This window comes from Vidua chalybeata, chromosome 6 (assembly GCF_026979565.1).
Source record: "Vidua chalybeata isolate OUT-0048 chromosome 6, bVidCha1 merged haplotype, whole genome shotgun sequence".
NCBI classification, from domain to species: domain Eukaryota; kingdom Metazoa; phylum Chordata; class Aves; order Passeriformes; family Viduidae; genus Vidua; species Vidua chalybeata.
Window position 1 is genome coordinate 32879799 of NC_071535.1, and position 27301 is coordinate 32907099.

The 27301-nt window shown below is 37.9% G+C and overlaps 2 protein-coding genes across 3 annotated transcripts in view; one reads left to right on the forward strand and one right to left on the reverse strand.

Moving 5' to 3' along the window:
• Nucleotides 1-16544, forward strand: part of PALS1 (protein associated with LIN7 1, MAGUK p55 family member) — a 32829-nt gene extending 16285 nt beyond the window's left edge. The window contains exons 5-15 of the mRNA XM_053946762.1: nucleotides 1431-1508; nucleotides 2198-2344; nucleotides 2994-3155; nucleotides 5534-5611; nucleotides 6428-6611; nucleotides 7655-7726; nucleotides 8189-8260; nucleotides 8963-9130; nucleotides 9830-10032; nucleotides 11316-11426; nucleotides 13484-16544. Coding sequence (XP_053802737.1) covers nucleotides 1431-1508; nucleotides 2198-2344; nucleotides 2994-3155; nucleotides 5534-5611; nucleotides 6428-6611; nucleotides 7655-7726; nucleotides 8189-8260; nucleotides 8963-9130; nucleotides 9830-10032; nucleotides 11316-11426; nucleotides 13484-13660 — 1452 coding nt within the window. The 3' untranslated portion in view covers nucleotides 13661-16544. The remainder of the gene's footprint in view (nucleotides 1-1430; nucleotides 1509-2197; nucleotides 2345-2993; nucleotides 3156-5533; nucleotides 5612-6427; nucleotides 6612-7654; nucleotides 7727-8188; nucleotides 8261-8962; nucleotides 9131-9829; nucleotides 10033-11315; nucleotides 11427-13483) is intronic.
• A 902-nt stretch (nucleotides 16545-17446) lies between these two features.
• On the reverse strand, nucleotides 17447-27272 carry ATP6V1D (ATPase H+ transporting V1 subunit D). Of its 2 annotated transcripts, none has more exons than XM_053946760.1 (9): nucleotides 27111-27272; nucleotides 24590-24707; nucleotides 23367-23446; nucleotides 21977-22044; nucleotides 21258-21302; nucleotides 20730-20833; nucleotides 20281-20347; nucleotides 18938-19016; nucleotides 17447-18327 (listed from the first exon to the last, which is right to left on the reverse strand). In XM_053946760.1, exons 1-9 carry the CDS (start codon nucleotides 27149-27151, stop codon nucleotides 18186-18188), a joined length of 744 nt encoding a protein of 247 aa, XP_053802735.1. In that variant the 5' UTR covers nucleotides 27152-27272; the 3' UTR covers nucleotides 17447-18185. The 2 variants fall into 2 exon arrangements, with proteins under 2 accessions (XP_053802735.1, XP_053802736.1); XM_053946761.1 differs by lacking the exon at nucleotides 27111-27272 and adding an exon at nucleotides 26623-26888.
• Between the last annotated feature and the right edge of the window lie 29 nt (nucleotides 27273-27301).

Here is a 27301-nt window from a genome sequence, read left to right on the forward strand (position 1 = left end):
GAAGTCAGGATTTGTGAAGCTGAACTCTTTCTGTTCTCTGATTTTAAAGAAACCATTTTAAGAAACTACATAAATCTGGCTTCTTCTTTGACCATTTTAAGGTATACTACATTTGCTCACCATGAGGCATGTTCTAGGGATGTCAGAAGGAAGGCTTTGGAGGTTGTGCTATGTTTATTGCAAAGCACAGGAGCATGTTCACTGTGACAGTTCTCTTGACAATGTGAGGATCTTGTTCCATCGGTACAATTTGTTTAGTGGCTTCTCCTAGAATTTAAAAATGTTTTGACTTAAAAGTTTTCAGTGCGGTTGTCTGGTAGCATCCAAGATAGTTGTTAGCATTTCTGTAGATAATTGCTCCTAGTATAGAGGTTCTTCCAACCTCTAGATACTGTTAGATGATACAAAAAGATGAATTATTTTCTCTTTGAAGCTTTTGGTTTCTTGATTCTCTAATGTCACATTACCTCATCTGTAAGGGTCAAAAGCTCTTGAACAAAATGTTTTCTGTTTCTCTGAAAGGTGCTGCTCTGATTTGTATAATCTGCTCTTGATGTCTTTGGATTCATTTGTGCTGTTGCACTTGTGTGCCTTTGGCCAGATTAGGCCAGAGGATAATGCCTTTGGAAAGCATCTTCAGCCTCACCTTTACATAAGAGGACTCCTCTTGGCTCTCTGTATGAGCATACCAGTATTTGCAAGAGATGATGACAAGGCTTGTTTGGTAACTGCATGAGAAGGAAAACTTATTTTGGCAACTGAAGCTGCTTGAGCAAAAACTATCCTTGTGTTAGTGCAGATTATTTTGGAATCAGCCAAAGAAATCAGGTTTCCAGGGAGGGACCTTCTGAAATTTTGATTTGTGCGCTTCCTGAGACAGGAGCTCCAGGATGCATTGCCAAACCTGTTTCGGAATCTTTGGCCTTGCTGTTGGTGGAAATAGTTTATGTGATAAGAATATGATAATCTGCATTTAAGGAAGAGGAAGGCTAGTCACATTAATAAGAAATTACTCCAATTTAAAAGCCCAGCATAGTCTCATAAGACACTTCATTGTGACTGATTTCACTGCCATGAAATCGCTAACTTTCACTGCCTAGAGTTTAATTTTTTTTGTGTGCATCTTTGCGATTAGTAAGCTCATCGCCAATCTCTGGTATTGACAAATCTGTGTGAGGTACTGGATACCAACTTAGATTTGGTAGATTATTACTGAGGCAGGATGTGCTGGGTTAGTCCTTTGGTCTCATTGCATGTTTTCCTAATGTGTACTAGATTAATCAATCAGCAGTAGTGTAAACAACTACATGGATATACTTTTCTTTCAGTAAAATGAGTAATTGCAAGTAGGGGGTTGTGCTTGAGTAGGAGAGGGAGGATTGATAAATTGCTGGCTAGATTTAGAGTTTTACTGCTTGGTTTCTTATTAGGTACAGAGTGTTTTGAAACCCAGCCACCATAAGGATGGACAGGAGCTTAATGCTTTGCTGAATGCCCCTCACATGCAGGTAAAACAAAATGAAATTTCTAATCTAATGGATCTATTTCTTGATGCTGCTTTCAGTGTAACTTGTTTTTTGCCTTGGGCTGACTGGGCAAGGATGAATTTTATTCCTCAACCCTTATTTTTCTAGGATAAGGAATTTGCAATTTCCAGAAAGCAATGGAACTTTTTAATGAAGTGTAGTGCATGATTGTATTCAGCCCTTGCTACAGTCTATATGTATTACAGCGTGATTTGCACATAAACAATGTAGCAGGAGGTCAGTCGGAACAGGGCAAAGCATGAGCTGCTTTACTTATTTGTTTTTACCTTTGGCAGTTGTTTCATGCTTACCTTAGGGTGCATAAAGGAAATTTTGTCCTGGGGTGGTGATGTAAAAGTAGTTTTCTCTACAAAACTTATTCTGAGTCTGCAGACACATACACAGTAAACCAGTGTCTAGTTTTTTAGTACAGGTAAGATAGAAGTACAGTCAAAAGATGTGTTCAAAATTGCTTTTATATTATTTTCTAGTCTGAAAGTTTTGAAAAAAAGCAGATGCTTCATAGCTGTGATAAATATTTTTTTATTGAGTCAGTTTGCAATTTTCTATAACCTACAGAGACCTTTGAAATTGCAGAATTTAATCTACTGTTTTGTATGCATATCAAGTGTGATATTTTCTGTAACTGAGATGATTTTGTTTAACACTAGGCACTTCTACTGGCTCATGATAAAGTTGCAGAACAAGAAATGCAACCAGAGCCTATGACAGATGAAAAGATTTATGAGAATGTTGGCATGTATGGAGGGGAGACGGTTAAAATAGTTCGCATTGAGAAAGCTCGGGATATTCCCTTGGTAAGTACTGGTGCTTCCTCAGGTATATGTAGAGGAAGTCAGCTTTTTTGTCCTTTCCAGATTGCTATGAAATGTTAGGAACTCAAATGCCAAGGTAGCGTTTAACTTCTAAACACTCTCCCTCCCTCCAAAATGAGAAACAGTCATAGACAGTAAACTTGTGTTTAACTTCAATTGGGCAGTAGCCATACTACCATTGTACCATTTTACAGATTGTAAAATCTGTACAACTTCTATCATCTTGGGTTTTGACAGATCTTCTTGGCAAGAGTCACTATCCCAAGTTTGCTGCAAGGGAGCTTAAACCTTGTGCCAACTAGGTGTAGGTTTTTTTGGTTGGCTGGTTTCTGGTTTTGGGGTTTGTTTAGCACTTATTATCAGCTATTTGCATCTTTCAAATAAGAGTTTCCTTAGGACTATGTTTATAAAAAAATAATGAATTTTATGGAGCAATTAAATTCTTCAGTCTTTAGTGTAGGTTGAAGGAGTTAAGCAGTGGTTTCTTTGAACTGGAGCATTGTGTGTATGCATCCAAGCTGTTACTTGCATTCTCTTTCAGCATAGTTTTTCCACGGGCTTGGAATATATACAATAGATGGCTTTGAGTTTCATATATGTAATAACTTCAGAATGTGTTGCTGCTACACAGGGTGCTACTGTTCGCAATGAAATGGATTCTGTTATCATCAGTCGAATAGTCAAAGGAGGTGCTGCAGAGAAGAGTGGGCTGTTGCATGAAGGGGATGAAGTTCTGGAGATCAATGGCATTGAGATCCGTGGAAAAGATGTTAATGAAGTTTTTGACTTGCTGGTGAGTTGGAACACTTCTTGTTTTCTTTGCAGTAAATACTCATTTCATAAGTCTTAAGCCTGTTGACTCTGCTTGTCATTTTACTCATATTTAGCCTTAAAAGTATTTTCATTCTGGTAGCTGGTATTCATATGTGGAGGTGCATTTCAAGTTTTCTTTCTGATGCATAGGACAATACCGACAAGTATAATTGTGGTTACCTGCAAAAATTAAGCCTACAAATGTGGAAGCATCAAGCTGTTATCTTTACACTTAACTTCTAAGGATTTCTAACAAAACTTTGTTTAGCTCTGAAAAGCCATAACTTTTCATCTTTGTCTCTGATTCAGTCCACAAGTAATAAATGTGTGGCTGGTTTGTAGGTAATTTTCTTTCTAGCAGCTTATATGGTGCTGGGTTGAAGGCTGGGTTTAGACTGAAACAGTGTTGATAATGCACCAGTGTTTTAGCTGTTGCTGAGCAGTGCGTGCACAGTGTCAAGGCCTTCTCTGTTTCTCACCCTATCTGCTGCCTGCAACCGGCTGGGGTGAGCAAGAGGTTGGGAGGGGACACAGCTGGGACAGCTGACCCAAATTGACCACAGTGATGTGACTGGCCATGTAACATCAGGCTGAGCAGTAAAATCTGGGTGGTGAGTGATTGCTTTTGCATCACTTGTTGGGTTGGGGTTTTTCCACTTCACTTATTAGACTGTTTTTACCTTGACCCATGAGATTTTTTATTGCATTTGGTCTTCAATTCTCTCCCTCAACCTGCTGGGAGAGAGGAGTGTGTTAGGAGCTGGTCAGTGCTTAAGTTGCTGGCCAGACTTAACCCACCACAAATTGTATCACACAGGACCTTTATGTGACAAGACCTACTACTCTTTTGTGCCTGGTAAAAGCCCTTTTGTCTAGCAGTTTACTTGCATAGATATTTTCTTGTCTATTACACCATTCATGACAAAATTATACTTTAGTTTAAAAGCAGCTAGACAAGAAATCCATCAGGAATTAATAAGCTAACTCACTTCCAAAAAGGCCCTGTGAGAAAAATGTCAAAAGCTGGCGATTACCCCCGGTATTTTTGTTGCCCAATTTCATTTCTTTCATGCTTTTCCTTGGTACCTGCTTTGGATCAGTGTCCAAGACTCCAAGACACCTGGAACCCAGCTCTGAATCTTTGATCCAATTGCAGCAGGCAAGACCATATTGTCAAAGTGGAAACACATAAAAATTATTTTTTTTAGACGTCAATTTATAACTTTGGCACAAAACATTGGAAATATCAATTAGGACTTATTTAGTAGGGAGTTTGGAGGGAAAAAAGAAGAAAAACATATTAAGTAATTTTCAAATTACTTAGTAGGTTTATGCTCTAGAGACAAACCAGAATCAGGACAAAAACTTAGGTTCAGCTGTAGATTGTGTATTGTAGGGATAGTGGACAGCAATATCCATAGATGAAGTTGTCTTATGGTACAGTGAGACTCGGCTGGTCACATGATCACGGTGAGATTATATACATTCCTTGTGGACTGAAAAGAATGGATTTTCCTTTCTTGCAGGCAGTGTAACTTGTTCAAGTTGATTTAAGCCTTAGTTCTGAATTTTCTGAGATACATGCATATATATCCTGTTTTATACAGGATAAATTGTTGTGTTAAGGTTCATAGAATGGTGTATATGACGTGAAACACCTGTAGACCTTGTCACAGGTTGTCACTTGCACTTTATAATTTATTTTTTATGTGTACAAATGCATTCTGCAAATGGAAGTACGTTAACAAAGAAGATAAAGACAAGACATTTATTATATTCTACTTTTTTATCAAGGATGACTACAGTGTTGGTATTGAACACTTCACATATGCAAGATCTGAGTATCTTAGCAAATCTTTAAGCAGTGTTTTGAATTCTTCAGTAATGTTAACAGCATAAAATCATAGCAGAAATGTTTAGATTTGAAAGCACTGTTCCATTTAAACAATTCTAGAAAAATTATTTTTTTAATATATTTTTACATTCCAGTAGACCCACTTATTGGTATTTTTGAACAGAACAAGAACAATTGTTCTATTTGAACAGAACAATTATCCATTTCTCCGTCTCTGCTTGACAGAACAGCAGCTGCTCCGTTTCAAATAGAAATAGTTTATATTCAAGAAAGCTAGGCTTTTAAAATCTGAGTATCAACATTTAGCTTTCTAGTCTCACTGACTCACTGCGTCTGTATCTGTACTTTATATTTTAAACCAGCTAAGGGGTAGATGATGCGCTGTTAGGAACAACTTCTAATGGGAATTTTTAAAACATTTTCTAAAATGTATTCTTTATTAAAATTCTTAACCGTAAGCCATATTTTGATACTGTATATGAAGAGTCTATTTTTCCTCTCAGGCTGACATGCATGGTACTCTGACCTTCGTATTGATTCCTAGTCAGCAGAGCAAGCCACCTCCTGCGAAGGAGACAGTTGTAAGTAGCTCTACTGGTGTTACTGTGCTTGGTGAAACGTACTTTGTTTTACCAGTAGTGTGTAAAAAGTTCTTCTGCAGGTCCTTTACACTGTGGAACAAACCTAAAACGTAGCCATTTAAGTTGATTTTACTTGTTATCAGACTAACACCTGAATTAACTGTTGAAAATTATTAATGATCTTAAACTGAAACGTTTAGTACAATTTTAACTCAGTTTCTGAAAGAAGTTGTAAAAGTAGAACTTCCTGTGGTTCTGGGCTTCTTATTTTGAATTTCTGTGTTTTGTGTGTGTCTATTTATATATATATGTATATATGTATGTATTTAAAAAACTTGGGTTGTCAAAACCTGCAAATATGCTTTGGGAGGAAAAGATAGCTTTAACAGTTTCAAGAAAGAATGCCCAGACGTTAATGATTGGTGACAAAATACTTTACAAGTGAAACTTCACTTTAAGTCCAGCAAATGGGTTTAAGTCTGTGTATTTATTAGGTACTTCAAGCAATCAGAATACATCTGATAATTTTTTACTTAAATCAGTAGCTGGGAGGATTGTCTCCTACAGTGAGGAAGTTGCATATTAAATTCAAGCCTTTCTATCCAGCCTAGCACAACTGTGTCTTTTCCATTGCTACCCTAATGATTCCATTCCAGTACCTCCTGTATGCCCCAGATAAAGTTTCCATTTTAAAAACTCCAAGAAGCTTGGAGTTTTTATGTCTCGTAGCTCTAATGCAATCACAGGAAGACAAGGTTTAATTTTTCAGAACTCACTGGGGTGTTTTTCTTTCTTCTAATGTTCAATCTCCTACAGATACACGTGAAAGCGCATTTTGACTATGATCCCTCTGATGACCCTTACGTCCCCTGCCGAGAGTTAGGCCTGTCTTTTCAAAAAGGAGACATACTCCATGTGATCAGTCAAGAAGATCCAAACTGGTGGCAGGCCTACAGAGATGGAGATGAAGATAATCAGCCATTGGCAGGCCTCATCCCTGGTAAATAAAGCTCTAGAAAAAGCTTGATGGTCAGTCAAGTTAGTTATCATAGCCACACAGGAGCAATACTCAGGTTTTCAAAGATTTGTGTACTCTTAAATATCTGTTGCCTTAAATATGTCTGTGGTTTTGAACCACTTGCAACAGAGCCTGCTGTTGGGCATTGCCATGTCTGGAGTTAAATGCAGAGTAAAGCTACTGCTTTCACTGCCCTTTTCAGGAGCTACTCTCCTCTTCCTTTATTCCTCCACCATGGCGACTCAGTAGATTCAGAGTTCCCTCTGCTGGCTGCAGCAGAGATGCAGGACTGCAGCAAATTGTTCTCTCTGGAGATGGGCACACCTCTGAGGTTTCCTACCTTTTCCAAATAAACTGCTTGATACAGTACCTATTTGTGGTCATTTTTCAGCATGTTTTCACTTAGCAAAGGGCTCGAGTTACTTACGACAGACTTCCTTTCTCGCTGTTGGGGCCTTTGGATAACAGGGTTTTCAGACACTGAAGTCTGTTCATAATTTTTGCATTGCAATGTATTGCAGCCTAGTTCATTAAAGACCTGCTGCTCTGTTAAATGTGATGAACAAAAGACTTTTCAAATTCCATAGAATATCACACTGTAATTTTATGATGCTTGAATAAATTGAGAGAAACACTAATTTAAGTACAGGGTAATCTATTTTAAATTGAAGTTCAAAATATTTAATATAAATATAACACATTTGACATACAAAAATAATTAGAAAATTACATCATCATAGTCGGGAAAGGTAGTCTTTCCTGTACTTTCACTTTTCCAGGCAAAACTGTCTAGTATACAACAAATGCTCTGCAAGTCTCTCTTGATGAATATATTTCTGAAGTAATAAATCAGTGTTGCAGCAATTTTGGTTTCTCTTTTAAAATTTCTTTTGTATGTTACATTCTGCTAGAACCTTCAGAGATGTAAAAGATTAGGAAAGAGTCAAATGAGTAAGTCATTATGAAAAAGCATGGAAATGGTTTCTAAATGTTAATGACTCTTGTGCTTTTTTTAATGTATCAAGGAAAAAGTTTTCAGCAACAAAGAGAAGCAATGAAGCAAACCATAGAAGAAGACAAGGAGCCTGAAAAATCAGGTGGGATATATGCTTCCCAAGTAAAAATAAATCTCTTGTAGCAGTGTTAATTAGTGTTACATGGAACCTTGTCATGATGGAGTTACAGAAAAATCTCCTGGTGTGGTTTTTTTTTGGTAATACAAGTGGGATGATTCTTTGAAATTCTTCATGTAAATACAAGTCTGAACTTAACACTTAGTTGTATAAATCACATGAGTTTTTCACAACTATGTGTGCTGTAATTAGGAGGATGTAGAGAATTTGGAAAGCTCCTTTTTTCATAAAGAACTTTATCTGCCCTGACTTGGTTGAAGTCCTTGACATTTGCTTAATACACTAAAGCATTGCAGTCAACAAAAGGATATTATGACTATCAAAACCACAGAATAATTTCTTCACTTTAAAGATCCAAAACATGGGCAGAATAGGAAGATTTTTGTTGTATGGGTGTTTGATTGTCATAATTTTTATTTTGATTAGGAAAACTCTGGTGTGCGAAGAAGAACAAAAAGAAACGGAAAAAGGTTTTATACAATGCAAATAAAAATGATGGTAAGGAACAACTTTTGCACAATGTGTGTAATTAGAAACAACCATAAATAATTGTGAAGAGAATGCTAAAATTCAGGATATGATGTTAGAAATGCTAGCAGTAAGTTCTGTGTAAGAGCAATACTATGTTGTGTTGTAGCATTTAGTGAAAGATGTAAAAGAAGTGGAAGGATTTGTAGTGTCTTTAATAAAGATCAGATGATAAGGGAAAAAACAGATAGCTTTTTAGGCATAGAAGCACTCAACGTTTTACAGTGATGAACCAATTCATTATGGCTTTGTAATATCACCTCACTCTGCATAGTTAAATTTCATAAATGGAAACCTTCTTGACAAATTTTATAGGCTATGTTCTTACAAAAGTACTTTGGGATTGGGGTGATGGTTGCTGCCATTGGGTATAAAGTGTTACTCTTGTACTAGAGACTTTTTTTTTTTTTTGCAAGAAAAAGTTGTTTCTTGGGTTTGTGCTGCTAGTTATGTGAAGAGTAATAAGTGGAAACATTTTTTTTTCCCAAGAAAGGGAAAAAGTTCTCATCATACTGGGCACATGATGATCTTTGGGCTTCTGTTGCTTTGGTGACTCAGATTTAGATGCTGGGCAGAGAATCAGGAACTGTCTGAAATCTGATACTGCATGACAGGCAATAGATGAAACTGGCAGTAGAGTACTTTGTGACTGTTTTATTGTTCTCTCTCAAGATTATGACAATGAGGAAATTCTGACCTACGAGGAAATGTCACTGTACCATCAGCCAGCAAATAGGAAACGTCCCATCGTTCTGATTGGCCCCCAGAACTGCGGCCAGAACGAGCTGCGGCAGAGACTGATGAATAACGAAGTGGATCGCTTTGCCGCCGCCGTGCCCCGTGAGTGTGGCGGCAGATAAGGATCCTTGCTCCAAGCCTTGGCTGCAGACAAATCCTGTTGTGTTGGAAATAGTAATTAGGAGCTCGAGGGTTTGCGGCAGGATATATTGAGCTCCTGAAGAAAGGGAAGTTAATGCAAATCCAGTGTTACAAACACTATTCCAGAGGCATTAAAATATATGTGAATAAAATTGGAGTGAGTCACAGAAGTTCAAAAAGAAGCCAGTATAAATGGATAGAAAATTTTTAATCAAATGTCCTGCGTAAATTTAAATTTGGGTGGCTTTATTGCCCTCCCAAACCACTTGTATTTCAGTGAATATTATATTTTTAATGTCTAATGTCTAACCCTAGATTATGTTTACAAAAAATTTAGCAATATATATTTGTTGAAAAACAATTAATAGCTGTTTTCACAAGAACACAACTGCACGGTTAAAACTATTCTTTTTGTAGTTTACTATTTTTTTCCTCTAGATAATGTAAAAGAGACCTCTAAATTAAGTTTGACAACGTAATCTCACCAGGGGCATTTATTGTAGAAAATAAAATACATGTATTTTATGGATATTTCCTATGTTGGGTTGGGGAGGGCATGGGGGTTGTGTTTGCATGATTAGCAATATGCCTGCTAAGAGAAAAGCTCTTTCTTTTCTTCAGTTCTATATGTGTATCACCATCTCGATTTGTTTTTTGTAGATACTACTCGGAGTAGGCGAGAGACTGAAGCCGCTGGCAGGGATTATCATTTCATCTCCCGACAGGCATTTGAGAGTGACATAGCTGCAGGCAAGTTCATTGAATATGGGGAGTTTGAGAAGAACCTGTATGGTACGAGCATAGACTCCGTGCGGCAAGTCATCAACTCGGGCAAGATATGTCTTTTAAATCTTCATACCCAGGTATGGCAAAGCTCTTGCCTGTCATGTTTTAATTGTAGAAGCTACTGTGAATTATCTATAGAGCTCTGTCTGGTTTATAAAATAAGCATGTTTTCAAGATCCATATTCATGTTTATGCCAGGATGCTCAGTTGACTGTATTCAGTTCTTTGTTTGCAAATATGCACATCTTTATCTGTGCTGCAGGTGATAGGGGCCTTAGTTTTCACCAGCGTTAAGTATCTGGAAATGATCTAAAATTAAAAATTAATTAAAATAAGATTTGTGTCTTTCCATCTTTAATTATTCTGTGATCTTTGGCGTTTTTGAAGATAGCAATAACATTGTTTGTGATTATACTTGGAAGTTGCATTTCAGGAATGTGTATGCAGTTTCCAAATACAGTTCAGAAATGAACATCACATCAACAGTATTGAAAAAACATTTAGCTGTGACATTTTGGTTATGAAGAGAAAAACTATGCTTGCATACCTCCATTTGGAAATTTAGTCAAACATGGTAAGAGGCTGAGTCCTGGAATGCAGCCTGTTTTCTGATACATGTGATATGTATGAGGTCTGCTGCTGTTGTAGATGCTGCAAAAGAAGCCCTAAAACTCAGCCACATCAGTAAAATCTGGTAGTATTGAAGCTATAGTTAGTCATCAATTAGTCATCACCAGTTGAGACCATGTGATACTTTACTAGTGTAGCTCATGGGCATTGCAAAGCATGTCATGAGATGCAGATTCATAACTCTAAAAATTTATCTAATTCTGTGGCTATAAAAATTTATCTCAGAGACAAGTTGTTTATCCCAAGACAAACCTGACAAACAAAATACTACGCGTACAGTAATAGTGCATCTGATGTCCTGTATTTTAATCTTCAAAACAGAAAAGGTTAAACTGTAGTTTTTCAAGTAAACTGTAATATTTAAAGACTCCTCCCTCTGTTCAAAACTGATACCTTTCCTTAGAATTGTATGACACTTAGTTCAATGTAGCTAACATTTTTTTTGCTTTTGGATAACAAAAGATCTGTTCCTTCAGTTCAGTTATGAAGAATATTCTTGAACAAAAGTAAGTATTTCAGTTTCAGGAAGCTGAAAAATGTTGGAATATAAATTTCGTAGGAAATGGTGTCTGAACTCTGAAATGCTGTTACAATTAATTCTATTGCAGTTAATATATTGTACAGTTGTTGTGTTTGAAGAGTATATTATCAGTTATAGCATGTGAATAGTGCATCAATAAATGCCCATTTCCTGCGTGGAATTGTTAAATATTTAATCCTATTTTTTCAGTCACTGAAAACACTCCGTAACTCTGACTTGAAGCCATATATCATATTTGTTGCACCACCTTCACAAGAACGACTACGTGCTTTATTGGCCAAAGAAGGGAAAAATCCGAAGGTAAGGTGTCTTACACTTTTGAAACCATGCTGTGTTTGGTGAACAAATGCACATACTCTTTCCTTGGGATGGGGACTCGGTGATGGTACTGGCATTAGCACTGCAGTGAACCAGTGTAGATGTGCTCCAGGTTGTTAGACAGACCATGCTAAGGGAAGGGTTCATTCAGGATGCTTTTGCATAAAGGGATGTGAGAGGTATTAGACAAGGGAATGCTCTGCTAATTCAGTAATCCTGGGGCACAGTGTCTGCACTGGAGTCTCTGCATTTGGGTACAAAAAACATGACCTTTTATTTCAAAACTATGGAAAACTCAGTTTTGTCCTCAAGTAAACCCAGGAGTAATGCTATGGAGCAAAGGATTACTGGTTTTCATTTCAGAATATACCTGCCTTTGGAAAAGCATTTACTTGAAAATCCAAAACTCTTCAGATAAAATTATTTTAATGCTTGATCTTGTGGGATCACTCTTCATTTTTAACCAGTCATGTCCAAGATCTGAGCTTATGAGATTATTTAGTTTCTCAGAAGTTAGTTCTGCAGAATGGACTTGAAAGCCAAAGATTAAACTAGGACATCTGAAAGCTCAGAAAATTTCCTTATCAGGCTATGATATACCAAATGCTTATTGCTCAGGCAATGGAGTAGGTTCATCATCAGCTTTTTAAATGAAATCTACCCTGTAGTGATTGGCAGGTGCCCTTTGCCACCACAGTATCTTCAAAGTACTAATTGAGCATAATGTAGTTCATACTAAGGAAAAACAATCTTCCCAACATAACTTGCAGTTACTCCTGACACAGCTGTAGCTCAGGAATCATAACTCACTGTTTTCTATGGCTGTGTTGTTTTGCCCTCCTTGTTCGATGCAAGGGTGATTTATTACTTGTGTGTAAGATTTAAAAGTCCATTTAAGTCCAAGTGCTGAAACAGAGGAAATTTCCTTTCTTTCCTTTCCTCCTCCTGCCCCCGAGTCAAATATAATCACGGTCTTTAAATGGGTGTTTCCTTCTTCATGTTTATGCCATGAAAGAAACTTTATTTTATATAAATATTGCATCTTATGTATGTTCTGGATTTTTATTGCAATAGTCAAGGAATCCATTTGCAATAAAAAGGAGTGCATTTCTTGGTGTTACACTGTGCCTGTTTTCTTTCTGATTAATTGTATTGGAGTGGTATTTATTTCAATTGGGCACATGCTACCAAGTTAAACCCCTTCCCTGATAAAGAAAAGGGTATTTCTTGCAGGTATGCCCTAATGTTGCTCTGATTTTATTAAGAGTGTGTAGTGACTAAGAAAAAAATCCTGAAGGCCTGAAGTTCCTTTTGAAATATCCTACCTGGAATATTAACTCTAAAAATTATACCTGAATATTTCTTCATACAATACAAAAAGAAGTTGAGAGAAATAAACACACTTTTAGAATCTAAGTGTAAGAAAAATTCTGAAATCAAAACATTTCTACTTCTGCCATTGTATCATTTATCTACACTGCAATATTCTTGCTTTTAACACATGCCCTTCTATATGGGCATATATAACATATGCCAAATGGTGTTTTCCATATTTCTGCAATGTTATTCACCTGATATTATGGTGATTTGGTCATCCTAAATGTGTAACTGTCACTGTGTGTGGCTCTTACTGCTGTGTATTGAACAGTCACAGCCATATCCTTTGGCCGTTAGGTGTTGGTAGTGCCAGTGGAATGCTGCCTTGTTCTGCATGGGTCAGACTTTGTCTTACACCATCTCTGCCATCTCTAGTCTCCCTCAGTGAGATCAGTGTTGTGTAATGAGCAATGCTAGATCTTCCTCATTTTCTTCAGCCTGGACAGTTATTTACTCTTTGCCACTCATAGCCAGTCAGTCAGGATTGTCTTGAACGCCCTTAACTTTCAAATATGGATCATGATTGAGTGTTCTGTAAACTTTTTAACAGCCAATAGCAACACCAGGAGTGTTCGTGTAAAGAAACTGAGTTGTTCCCTTTCCCTGTTGTTACTGTGGGGGAGAAGCTTACACACCTACACTAACTCTGTTTCTGATTGCAGCCAGAAGAGCTGAGAGAAATCATAGAGAAGACAAGGGAGATGGAACAGAACAATGGCCACTACTTTGATACAGCAATTGTGAATTCTGATCTTGATAAGGCGTATCAAGAGTTACTTCGGTTAATAAATAAGCTCGACACAGAACCCCAGTGGGTGCCCTCCACCTGGCTACGATGAGAGCAGTTCCAAGGGACAAATGGACTTCAATCTAGTTACCTTTCCAAGCAGATCATGTGTAGGTCTGCCCAATTCTAGTATAAATGCATGTGAGCTCTAGACCTCAGTGGCAGCATCCTTTGCCAGTGAAATTGCGTATTACTGAGAAATACGCTGATCAGCTTGTGAGCCAATTTAACTGATCTAAAGATTGTCCAGGTTTTCTTTCTCTGTGGTCTAGAAATGGAGACTATATCAGTACTAAATTCTAAAGCTTTAGATAGATTTTTTCTAGCAACTACTTTTATACATAAATCCACTTTTTTTAACTTAGAATCACCCTTAGGACAAAGATTTTAAGTGTGTTTGTGTGTGTGTATATATATATATATAGTCTATGCTGTCACATAGTTATAAATACGAATGTTATTTAACACTTAACTTAATGACTTTGCGGGACATGATGCTAGTTCAGGAGCATAATTCTACAGATCATTGGGCAGAGGAATAATCTACATGTGAAAAAATGTCAATGAGAAACCTTTCCTGTTCAAAAAATACACAGAATGAAGATGCTACTCTGGTCTGGAGCTGCCCTATGAGGCTTGAGATAATATTTTAATTCTCAAACATTCCACTTTCAATTAGCACTGTGTTGAAAAATGTGTATAATGTAAATATTTTGATCCTTGTGTCTTTTTTAGTCAGACTTTTAAAATCAGATTTGACTGCACAGTAATTTTAGGTCCAATCAAAGATGACTGTTATATTGAACTTTTAGATGTGATATTTTTACGGTATTTTCTTTAAAACACACCGACTGATTGGAGCCGCTGTTTTTCACAGACTTGTAGAGATAGAAGGGCAGAGGTTATATTTTTGTGAAAATATATAGTTATAAGACATGCTGCTTGAAAGTCAACTAAAATTCTCATGTTTTATAACAGAATACTGACTAATACAGATTGATGTGCTGAACATTGGAAGACAGTGGGGTTTTTTAATCTCTGCAAATGGTTCGTGTTGTGGCTGTTGGACTAATGGACAACTAACTGGAATTAAAATAGCTGAATGTAGCTACTGTGTTATGAGTATTGTAATTCACTAGCCAACGTATTGTCCTGCATTTGCTCAGTGCTGCAGTGAAAATATGTGTAAAACACTGGCAACTGACTGAGAAGTCACAAGAAAGGGGTATATTTTTAATGATTAAAACAAAAACTTGAAATAAGGGAACAAAAGGTAAGGTCTGTATCCTAATGCATTCTGCAAAGCAGGTAGGAACATCTCTGCATCCTCAGATGATTCTGGCTGTGAAGGTTTAACTACTGTGGCTGTGCATCTGCAGTGAGGCTGTTGTTGCTGACACTAAATGAATAGTAGTATCTTGGCTGGTTTGGGTAGCACAAAGAACCTTAACTGTGAATATCTCTTTTAGCCATAGCGTTTCTTTGTTCCTACAGGTAAAACACTGGAGTTATGTCAATATGTAGTTCACTCCTGTCTAATGTTGAAGGATAGAAAAGCAGTTACTGTTTTCCATTCTGTCTTGCATATATTCTTTCTTAAAATGTTAGTGGAACAAATTCACACCCATATTTAAAGAGCTCTAAGTATAGAGCAGATATAAATTGTCAGGTAACTGTCCTAGGTACTGAACTAATAATCAGTACATTTTTGTGTTGAAAAATTGAAGTATAGAGTGTGTTCCTGTCTTGCTAGAAAGCAGAATTATTTGCTGGTTTAATTATATTTAGGGCTGAAAAGCAATTAAGCAATCAGTGGAGATAGTAATGATGCTTCAGAAAGAAAATGGGGTGGAAACTTGAATAGCTTACTTCAAGTCAGCATTAGAAATACTGTGCTACTGTTGGCCTAAGGGCTGGATATTCAAAATTATGGCTTTTTGCCTCACATTGCAGGCGTGTTCTCAGTTTCATCCATAGTTCATGACAACAGTGTTCAGGTATATTGGAAAAATGGTATTGCTTCTAACCTTTTTAAAGATGATTGTAGATGTATTAGGCTTTTGGGTATTGAATGTTTCTGGACAAGAAGGTGGAAAGCAGTAAACCATGTTGAGTAAGGTTAACCTAGCTCAGCTGTGTAGATGCTGTCCAAATTCTGCCAGTCCCAATGAGCACAAGGTTGCTGAACCCCCTTAGGTATTCAGTGTTTATAGGCAGCATCAGTCTCAGCAAATCATGCCATTAATGTTACTTCATTCATGTTTGTCTCCCCAGTTTTTCTGAAATGGTGTACAGAATGTTTTTATACAAATGAGCTTTTGAATGTAGACTTAAAGCATATTGCTTGAAGTTGAGCTCTACTCTCCTAATTCCTAAGGCACACAGCACTCACTGACATCCAGAGAGGTGCTATGATAGCTTTTAACCAGTGTTAGCTTTGTCCCCTGCTGAAAGGAAGCGCTTGAGCAGCACTGAAATATGTACCTGGCTGTCCATCTGCTGCCAGCTTGGACCTGGAACTACCTTGTGTAAGAAATCATTCTGTCTTGTTTAATGAAGAATGTGTGCTAGTTCCCTCAAGAATAAAAGAAAATACTGGGAGAACTCTTCAACCTTATCCCAGGTTTTGTTGTGAGCTGTATCAGACTGAAGTGAGGGTAATCTGCATTTTTACCAGTCCAGATTTAATGAAAAATAAATGTTAGATGAATTGCATAAAGTAATTTTTGAATGTAATTAAATGTGACTTTTTAAAATATTAGATGGGGGTTCTATGCCTTAAATAATTAAGGTAACTTTACTGAGACCTGTGGTTAGCCCCACATTTTACTTTTATACATATATCTGCACTCTGTATTTTGAGACATCATGAACTGCACACTAATGTAAAAATGTAAAATATTTCTAAATTTAAAATAAATCACTTTACAATTTTACTCCTTGTAGTGGATTTTGGGAGTCTTCTTTCTGCCACTTTGCTGAATGTATGAAACATGCTGTGACTCATCAGTGCCCTGCAGGATGTTCTGTGCACCTTCTGACACCATCCATCCTGCGGGAGAGGCAACAAGTCTGCAGAGCTGCCTGCAGGTCTGCAGTCTTTCTTCTGTCTCTCTTTCAAGCTGGATCTGTATCTTACAACAGACTATGGAGCTACCATTCAGCTGTGCTGTCTGCAGCTACACGAGAGAAAAGAAATGGCCTTACTATTAATACAATTCTAAAATTATTTTTTTTAATGTGTTAATAGAAAACTCCTTGCAGTTACCCTGCATCTGCAGTTAAGTGCTGCATCATGTTTAAAACAAGATGCTTACCTTGAATAGACTAGACTTGTAGTACTAGAAACTATGACCTAGCATTAGTTCCGGGGCATGTGTTCAGTTTGCTGATTGCAAACCAGTGTCTTCAAGAAAAAGAACACAACCAAATGGCTGTGGACTGACAAGGTGGTAATTGGTCAAAGGTTGGACTCAATGACCTTAGAGGTCTCTTTTACATCCTAAATTATTCTGTGCTTCTGTCTTTAGGAAAACAGCTCTTCAAACTGAGCAGGTTTTAGTGACAGCCTGCTGATCAGCCACTCTCCTGGACTCCAATCATCAGCCTTGGACTTGGTAATTGCAGGAAGGACAGACTGCTGTGGATTCAACCCTGCTTTGCTTGCCAGCCTACTGAAGCAATGAAGATTTGCAGCAACATGTAGCTAGATGGTTTTTTCTATGTGCTTTTGGCAGGAGGGAGCCACTTCTCCATACTTATTTTAAAGCAGTAAAGATAAAGTAAATGTGGGCACAGGCTGTAAGAGATGTATTCTGCGTGGTTTCCAAGTCAGGGGTAAAGGGTGAAGCAGAGGTTTTATTTTGAAATCAACACAACAAACTTTTAAGACTGTCATCTTCTAGCAACTCGAGCCAGACACCAGGTTTTTTAGCAGTTAAAATTTACATTTGTTTCTAGCACAGACAGTACACAAGTTGGCAGAACCTCTAATTAAAACCGTAGCTATTTTAGGCCCGTGGTAACAATCGTGCAACAAAAATGTATCACAGAAGACTGTGGATTTCATCAACAGGTTAGAAAACTAGAGTTTCCTTTACAGGGATTTGACTTCAGCTGTGCCAGTATTGGCTCTAAGCAACTTGAACATTGCTGTTTCAGCAGCAAAGAACATCACATGCATCCTCCTCCCTAAGTAACATTTTTCTCGGCTTGTACTAGGAAAGGGAGCAATTACATGAATCTGATTAGGCAAATCCAGAGCCATCCTTCAAAAAAAAAAAAAAACAACAGCTATCAACAGTCATTCCTACTAAGTGAAGAAAGAGGCAAAACATGGACTGGAAAGCTTTCCTTATAGCAGAGCATCTGACCCATTTCTGCCTTCCCTCCTATGCTGTAGTCAAGTTCCCAGATTTCTAATCTCCCAGGAGAAATCCACAATCCATTCAACTCAAGACTTGGACACCAAATGAGAAGCCACATAAGTATCTTGGAGGCAACATGTCTTGAATTATATTGCAACTGGACATTCTGTATTTTGAGTCCCCTGCTCCATATACAGCAACTGTGCAGGGTTACTCGAAGAGAAGGTCTTCATCCTTCTCTTCTGCTAAGAGATTGGCTGGCTCACTTTCCTCACCAGCAGCCCTCCGCAGCTCCCGTTCTTGGTCAGACTTTTCTTTCAAGACTTTTTTCTTTTCCTGGATCTTTTTAAGCCTGTGAAGAGAAGTGCAGCTTTATCTGTGAAGCAAATATGTTTTCATATAGCAGTTAGTAGCTATGCCATACAACTTGGCCTTGATAAAGCTACCTGGAAAAGTTCCACAGAAAACAAGAATTCTCTAACAAATACCAAATTTGGCAAAATGGCAAAAATAAAAGGCTATTATTGCTAGCTGCTGCAATTGAAAAACTTAACCAGACTATAAATTATATTCTTGACCCTAAACACTGCATTATACTATTCTGCTTGTGTTTAATCAAGTTCATTCCTCTTTCATTCATTTCAGGTTTGACATTTTTGTTTCAGGTGACCCAGAACATTGACTGTATTGGCAAAGGTGTAGTTGAAGCAGAACACCTCAGGGTACTGTATCACATCATTCCCTCTGCAAGAATGACAGCTATGTACAAATTAATGGAAGGGATTAATTTATAACTTTCAACAAGTAATTGGTGAGTGCCTAGCTCTGGAAATTCCATGTGCAGTAAGAATGAGGTCATGTTTAACAGTGTTTGCTTCCAGATTTGGTGAACTCCTAACTCCCTTCTGAGGAGTGGTCTGTGTTAGGAAGAGACCAGTCTAGTCTTTTGACTAGTCTTTTACCTGTAGAATTCCTCTCGTTCTCGTTCATCCAGTTCTGTGATGATATAAGAAAGAGTACGCTCGATCCTGGGAATAATCACTAAAAAAAATATAAGGAAGTTGGGACTACTGTTATATTAGCCAAGAAGTTACCTAATGTACTGCACAGATGTTGTTTGAAGTCAATTTAGTAATTCTTTTTGCTAGGGGAAATCTTATGTCTTTCATGGAAGATCATACTATTTCCTGAGGGACAAGTACACAAAATATAAAAATGTCCTGACAAGGGCGCAAAATTTGAATTAAAACTACGTTCTTCCATCACATTGTTTCAGAAACTTCAGTATAGCACCTTTACTCAGAATTATCCATTTAAAAAGGCCATCATGAAAACAAATATTCAAATACAACACCATCACAAAAGGTAAGACACTAAACACAGCTTTAACACCAAACTGCACAAGCTCTGTGTCAGAATCTTTTGTTGAAAGAAGAAACCTGTCACCAGCACTACCAAAATTATTTGGAAGGCTGCAGAGGAAACCTTTTCTAAGCCATATTCTCAGTGACAAGCTGCAGTTAAGGCCTCTATGTTAAAAGAAATCAGTTCAAGAAAAACTGCTGAAAAGGATGATTTGGAAACATGGACTGACTGACGTTACTGTGTACATGCAAAAATTATTAAATCCAGGACATCAAAACTCAGAAAGCAACTTGAAACAGTCAAAGCAGTCTGGACACTGCAGCAAAAGGAATCACAGCCAATGTTGGGATTGTAGTAGCACTTAAGAAATGGCAAGAAACAAATTTACAAACAAGAACACGAAGAACAAAGAATTCAGATCAAAGAAAAATACCAGGGTATTGCCATAAGGACTGCTCCATCCAGAACCAAGAAGTCACCAGCCTCTCCACTGGCACCACCATTACAGTTTTAAACTTCATAAGAGTGATTTAAAGTTAAATATATTTTAGTTGTTTGAAGTTTATTATGCTAGCTATTGAAACATCTTAACACACAGAAACATCCTATCTTTTGCTTTTAGTCAACAGCCTTCACCAGTTAACTCAAAGTCACTAACAGGGACTGCAGAATGTTTGTAAAACTTTTGTCCTGTTGGGTCTTAATACAATTTCCTGATTACTTTCTCATGTTTGCCTATTCATTTATCTCTGTGTCCTCCAGTCCATTCCACCGGGCTTTTAATTTTTTTCTTTCTTGCAATATGCCTAATTGTAATGCTTTTTAGAAAGCATTCTTGAAGTGGTGAGAAATTCTAAGAAAGAATGACTTCCTTGACCCTGCTCCTTATCTTGCACGGAGACAGAAAAATGTTACGCATCCCAAATGGAAAAGTACTCACCATGTTCAATTGCATTCACACGTCTGTTTGTTATTTTAATGGCTTCATCCAAAGTAATAAAGGATGTCTGATGGAATGGGATTAAATAGTTAATACATAACAAATTCAACATTTCCATCAATTCTGTACAAAAAAACAAAGAGCACTTGAAAGCCAAGTCTATAATGTAGCTTTACAAACTATGTCCTTGTTAGAAGCAGAATGTGTTCTAGTAATGTCACTAGCAAGCTGAATACTGCACATTAGCAGTTACAAATACCAACTCTCCCAAAAAGTTTCTTCTGAGCATTAAAGAATATGGATTCCTCTGAAGCAGTAATATGGCTAAAAAAGGTTTGCTACTTTGTACAGCACTGAGACTAAATTAAGCTACAACTACTGAAAGATAATACTTTCATTTCAGAAAAGTGAGAAACCAACAATCCTATTCTTTTTTAACTCTCACCAACCTGTAACGAGGCCAGTTCCACAAGCAGCTCCACAGCTTTGGCATAGTTCCTCTTCAGCTTAGCCAGCTGTTCTCCACCTCTGGCCAAGCCAGTCAGCTCATAGCCTGAAAAAAAAAAAATTGTTACTATTGCTATTATAGTGATTCCTTACTAGATAAAAATTAATACTTTACACACTACAGGGATATAAAGAGCTTAGCAAGTGAGAAGCTATAGCCTTTGTCCATTAACAAATTGTCTTTATGGTGTATTTTGTCATGCATGTTTCTAGTAACACTTAAAAGTCTCAAAATCTGGGAATACAAGTCTTTTCCTCACCTAAAAAACTCACTGATTTCGTAAAGTAGAATCTATTAGAAATTCCTAATAATGCCTCCATGTCACAGGAGCAGGCAAAACATCAAAGGAAGTAAGTACCCATATGCCTATGATGTAAACTGACTTACCATTAAGACATGACAATATTTCTGTATGAGCATGGAATAGCTATAAGTACACAAAGACAGAAAACACTTGTGTTCTACTTACTGTCCCCTCCTTCCTGGTAATGCTCAAAAACTGGCAAGGTTACACCTGACAAAAGAGAACAAAAATGCATGTCAGAGACATAAAGGGTTACAGATTTATGAAGTACAGCTCACTTTTACCCCATTTGCTTCTAATTATGTAATAGCAGAAGCTTTGTTTACAAAATATTCCTACATAGCTTGGAATGATTAAGTCATGCTGGTTCTGACATAAAATATGGAACTTCAGAATTGTGTTGAGTTTGCAGAGATCAAGACCCATGAAAAATTCAGGGAAGTATTCTGGTTCATTCCGTTTTATTATGTTTAGTAATATGTTCCCTTTGCTTAAGGAATATTTTATTCATTCAATCCTAATGTATCTGTCTTGTTTTCTTCATAGAAAACTGTGTGGATAGACAATTGTTTGAAATTTGTTTAACTTTGGGGCTTAACTCCCAATCTGTTTTCCAGTAAAGCTCTATGGAAGTTATACTTTGTCCAAAAATTCAGAAATTTGACTGAAGTTTACACACATTCATTTTATTTTATAAGAGGTAAGTAACCAAATATAAAAATCATAAGCTGTATGTGAAAAAAACCAACAAATTACAAGTGTTCCTACAGACAGATAGGTAAGGAAAAAAGGAGACAGTGTTTGGATACATTCCTGCCTATTTCCAAGTCTCCTCCCACAATTCCCTTATGAGTTGAAGTACTCAGGGCCTAGAAAGGAGTCACCTGCTACATTGTCTTTTTTAGCTCTGATCTTGACTTGTGCTTTGTTCACATTTTGGATCACTGTGGTACTGTAAGGAAGAAAACACAAATCCTAATCAGGAAAGTTGAAGAGGTTCATTAACTCATCATTATAGACAAGATGAATCAGTTATCAAATAGCTGCAAGGACCTGGAAAGTGTTGTCAGCTCAGTTCTCCTTGCAATTCATTGCACAGTCTTCAAAGTTAACACATAAGCTTTGAAAGAAACAGGTTGCCAGCAAAGTTTGGAAAAGATGCAGAGTCTATGAAATGTAACTTTAAAAATGTCTTAGACCAAGTTTACAAAGCACAGCTGAAAAACTAACCAGTTATCCAGCAAATTATTTTAATAGCATTGAGTTGAATCAACCTGTAAGATTTCTTTCACAATGAAAGTGAAGGAATTTCAAGGCTTTAAATGCAAACCAAGCCTACAACATTTTGTTCATTTTAGTTTCTAAGTATTTGTTCTTTCAGATCATTAATGAGTTTATTTACCCACTACCATATTAACAAACTCAGACTTGTACAACAATTGATCTTGAAGCATTCCAAAGTAACTTAAGGTCTTCCAAGAACGGGTCACTACAGCTAACTCCTCTGCTGAAGTCCAGTTTACTTACAGGGTGGAATCTGACTTGTTTATAGCTAAACACAGTGACTAGTTAGGACAGGAAACAGCACTAGATCCAAATGAAAGGGCAAAAAGACTTTTCTTCAGCAGCAGGCAGATTACTACTGTGTCTGATCACATGGCTCTTCCCCATTAGTTGGTAGTACCATCAGCTGAATCTTAAACACTTCCCCATGCACACCTGAAAGAATTACACAAACACCCTAGACAGAACTGTAATTTATTAAAATACAATTAAAGTATCCTGCTGGAAGAAAAGCATTTGTTTCCCCTCTTGCATACAGCCCTCTCTAGCCCCAGTGAGACAAAGGTCAGTGAGGTAGGAGATAGCAACTGGTAAAATCACTGTGTGACTTACTGGCAGAAAAGAGCACACATTACATCTATCCCTCAAATTCACATGAAAGACCAAATTAACAAATTGTCCAATACTCTGATATAAATTCTTGCTTCCCTGCATTTTTGATTCCAAGCCACAAAAAGCAACACCTTCTCAAACCACGGACAAAAAGTTTTGGCAATCTTTCCACTTTGTTTAGCTTCCAATGGAGTAAATGTTTTCATCATGCAAGTTCTCTCTCTCCTGCCTTTACATAACAGAATTTAGTTCATCCCGTCCACTGTCATTTTTTTTGAGATGCCTTTAAGAATTAACGTTTTTTTCCAAAAGAGAAAATAATAATTTGTTGATAGCTCTTTCCCATAGGTAGGACAGCCTCATGAAAGCAATCCTCACCTGAAATCTCCTGCTGTGAACTTTGCCTCAGCAAGCGAAAAGGCAGCTTCTCTCATCACCTCACCCATCAGCATTTTAGTCTGTTAAAAAAAAAAAAAAAAAAAAAGGCAGCAAATACAAGGCACATTGTTACTACTTTTCCAGGATAAATACCTAGCAGCATAAAGAGAAGAAATTGAAGAGAGTGAGAAAGTCCTATAAGCATAGCTTACTCTCAAACTGGAAATTGTAATTCTCAGATGACTGTCAAAAAAAGAGAAATATTTCAGCTGTGTCACATTGTAGAACTCATAGAAAAAGCAAAAGATTTGTCTTAATAATGAAATTCTATTACATGAGTGTTAAATAACAACAATAAAGTGGCTCAGTAGGGAAAGACTCTTGTTTCACATTGTATGGAATATTATGAGACAGCTGAAATTGGTTTTCAACATACAAATGTATACAGCTTTGTGAAGCTGCACTCTCCTCCCACTCTATTTTTTCCCAATTTTTACAGATTTTTAGCCCTTGTAGCTAAAAACTATTGAGAAGCACCAGCCTTTGTGTGTTAGACAATGTACAGGAAGCAATGAAAGATGATGAGAGCTTGTCTACAGTGTGGCAACAAAGGACCACTGCTAACCATGAACACTGCAGCAGCTGCAGCTAAAACAGTACAACTAAACCTATCTGATAGGGCAGAACACAACAACACAGAGTAGGCTCTACTGACTATCTCAGATTTGTCATCCATGTTACAAAGAAAGAAGCAGGACTGTTTCTTCATAAAGGAACAGGTCCCATCTGAACAAAACTTCTGCTTGCTAGTGTACCTAGTCATGCAGGAAACTATATAGATATGCAGTATCCCCTCAAGCCAGAAAAGCAATAAAAATGGGGCTACAGAACATTTTGATACCAATCCTAAAGTATTTGGCAGCATCAGAGCAAATTCCCTGTAATATAGAAGAGATGATAGGGAACTTGGGACACAAAAGAAAGCAGAGGCTAAGACTGTCTGGAAAGAGGGGAAGAATATTAACTCTTCCAAGTTTCTGTATCATTGCAGCCAAAGAAACATAATTCTGCTCATGTGTTCTCAGTAATCTCACTTACAAAAAACAGGTTAGCCAGAAAGTCATCCTATATTCCAGCCTATCTAATCAAGTTAGGAGAATAGGAATGCACAACAGACAGAACAGTAAAGTGAGCCAAACAAAGGAAAATTCTAATTTACCTACCTCAATAATTTTCTTAAGGATCTGCCTGAATCGAAGCGTCAAAGCATCAGATTTTTTCTTCAAGAGGTTACGACCTGTTTGGGCTCCTTTCAAACGAGCCTTCATGATGGTCTGAGCCCTGGTAAGCAGAGGAATAAAGAAAAAACATCCTCCATCATCTGAAGGGATTAGGAAAAAACTTACATGAAGTTTTCTGGCATGCATATGACTGAAATTATGAAGCAACCATGAAACACCATTGCAGTAAAACAAGATGGCCACTTCAGGACAGAATTTTAGATTCCCATTTAAAATCAAGGGAAATTATATTTATCTCCATCATCAATGATAACTACTAGGTTATTATCTGTGAAGTCAAAGCTCATGGAAAATTGACAAGACATCTCTCAGTGCTTCTGTAATAGGAAATAAGAGTTTTCATTTTTCTTCATGACTTGGAAGTACCAGAAATCAAACTACTCCAAATACCCAGTGTCACTGTGACATGGGTATTGCTTTTAAGTTCTTTTACTGCCATGCCACCTTCTCAAAATCAGACAAAGCAAATTCTTCATGTGGTCATAACAGTTGATGCCATGTTCTGATTTTACAGAGCAAGAAGATGCAGCAGTTGTACATTCTGATTTTCCTTAGCTTATGCTTATATGCTGCATAGGAGATTTACAAGCTACCAAAGACAATCAAAAGCAGCAACAATTTTAAAGGGATATTAGTGAGTTAGCTGTAGCTTTCACCTTTACATCCAGTAGCACACTTATAGGTTTCTTGTGTGAAATTAGGGACTGTACTGCTTTCTACATGCAACCACTGTGCACAAAGGACACTGCTTAAGTTCTTACACACTTCCTCTCTGACCTTGGAAAAGATAAGTATAATTAAGATTCTATCTACACAGTGGAATCCATTACTGGCCACACCTACTGGCATATGATGAAAATAGCTCCATTAACATCTACCAAATATGTCTAACTGAAAATCATTAATACTTTATGAATGTTTATGATTTAAAAAAAATCAGAGAGTAAAACCAGAACTTTACTTTCCCAACAAGCAGGTGTCTGTCATCACCTTGAACTAACTTGTTTGCTCTGTTCACCACCTGCCAGAGACTGGCTGGCCTTCTAGTTCGAGCAAGATCTCACTCGCTCTGAGAGTGCAATAAACAAAGTCTTGTTTACTCTCAAGGAAACTGAGCAATTTCTGGAATTGAAGACATCCAGCACAGAAGAGGCTCATACCAGCAAGCCACTTTATAACAACAACAAAAAAAAAAACAAACCCCAAACAACATAAAAAGTAAACCTTGTGAAATTCTCTTCTGTTAGGTAACAAAATGAATTGTTGCAGACAAAGGTCATCCTTCTTTTGCCATTCTAACTCATATTCCTTTGGGAACACCACTCACATTATTGCCTATCACCTTGTTTAAAAATGGGCTTGTAAATATTAGGCCTTTGTACATGACCGCCCTCGTGCCACAGTGACACATCACCTCACAAAACCAGGCACCTTTCTAAAGTGATTGAAGTGCCCCCTCCTTGCACACCTAACCTGAATGAAAAAAGCACTACCAAAGAGCAGAAGCGAGGCCAGATGACTTAGTGTAGGCAGTAATTCATTTCTATGTACGCAATAGTTTATGTCTAAACTAAATTTCAAAACAGAACCTTTGCAATGTAATGTATTAATCTTTCCATATAAACTGTTACTTTATATGTCCTGAGCTCATACAGAGTGAATAATTATTATTTTATGTTTGAGATTTTTTGTCCTTCAAGGGATCCTTTTTATTATTATAAAGATTATGTGCAGGCAATCCACTTTTATGTGAGAATATTTAAAATAGCCTTTCACCTTAAAGCAAAGTCAGTCTGTCCTGGAGGGTTCCAAAGAGAAATTGAACAGAGTTATTAAACCAGCAATTTTATTCAATTGTTTGTGTTAGTTCCAATGTTGTTGGCAGCTTTCTAAGCTTTCTCAGGAGACATCTGATTTCATGACAAATAGTTTGCTGTCTGGAGCTGGAAAATTACCTGACTGTCCACTACACTGGGAGCACTTTACTTCCTTCTTTTAACGCTCTATGGCCAAGCTCTCGTGAAGCACTATCCTCTGTTGCAAAGTAAGGGGAAGCTGTCGTTCCGTTTGTCCATCTGTCCTACACATACATTCTACAAATTGTTCTTTTTTAACTAAGGTTTGCGTTAATCACGTGATTTTAAATATCGCACCCAGCATCTCGGTGCCGGGCCCTGCCACGGCCCTCTGAGGACAGACAGAACTGATGTGGAGCCTGGAAGCAGAATCTGAAGCTTAGGACCAGCGGCCCTCAGCGGCTCCGTCACAGAACCGGGGGAGCCTCGCTCGGCGGCGCAGGGCAACCAGCCGAACGACTCCGAGCGCCGAGCCGATGAGGAGCCCTGAGCGCCCCGAGAGCCGGCGCTCCCGCCGCCCCGGGCACGGCGCGGACCCCCGCGCTCCCCCCTCGGCGCTATCCCGACCCGTCCCGGCGGACACTCACATCCGCGAGGGGAAGATCTCGATGCGGTCCTTGGCCGACATGGCTGCGGCGGGGCCGGCTCGGGCTGTCAGCGCAGTCACCGCCGGGGCCCGGACCGGCTGTCGCCGCTGTCGCCGCCGCCGTCACGTGACTCGGCCCCGCCCCCGCGCCAGGCGGTGCCCGCGCGCGGGGGACCGAACCCGGATGCGCGC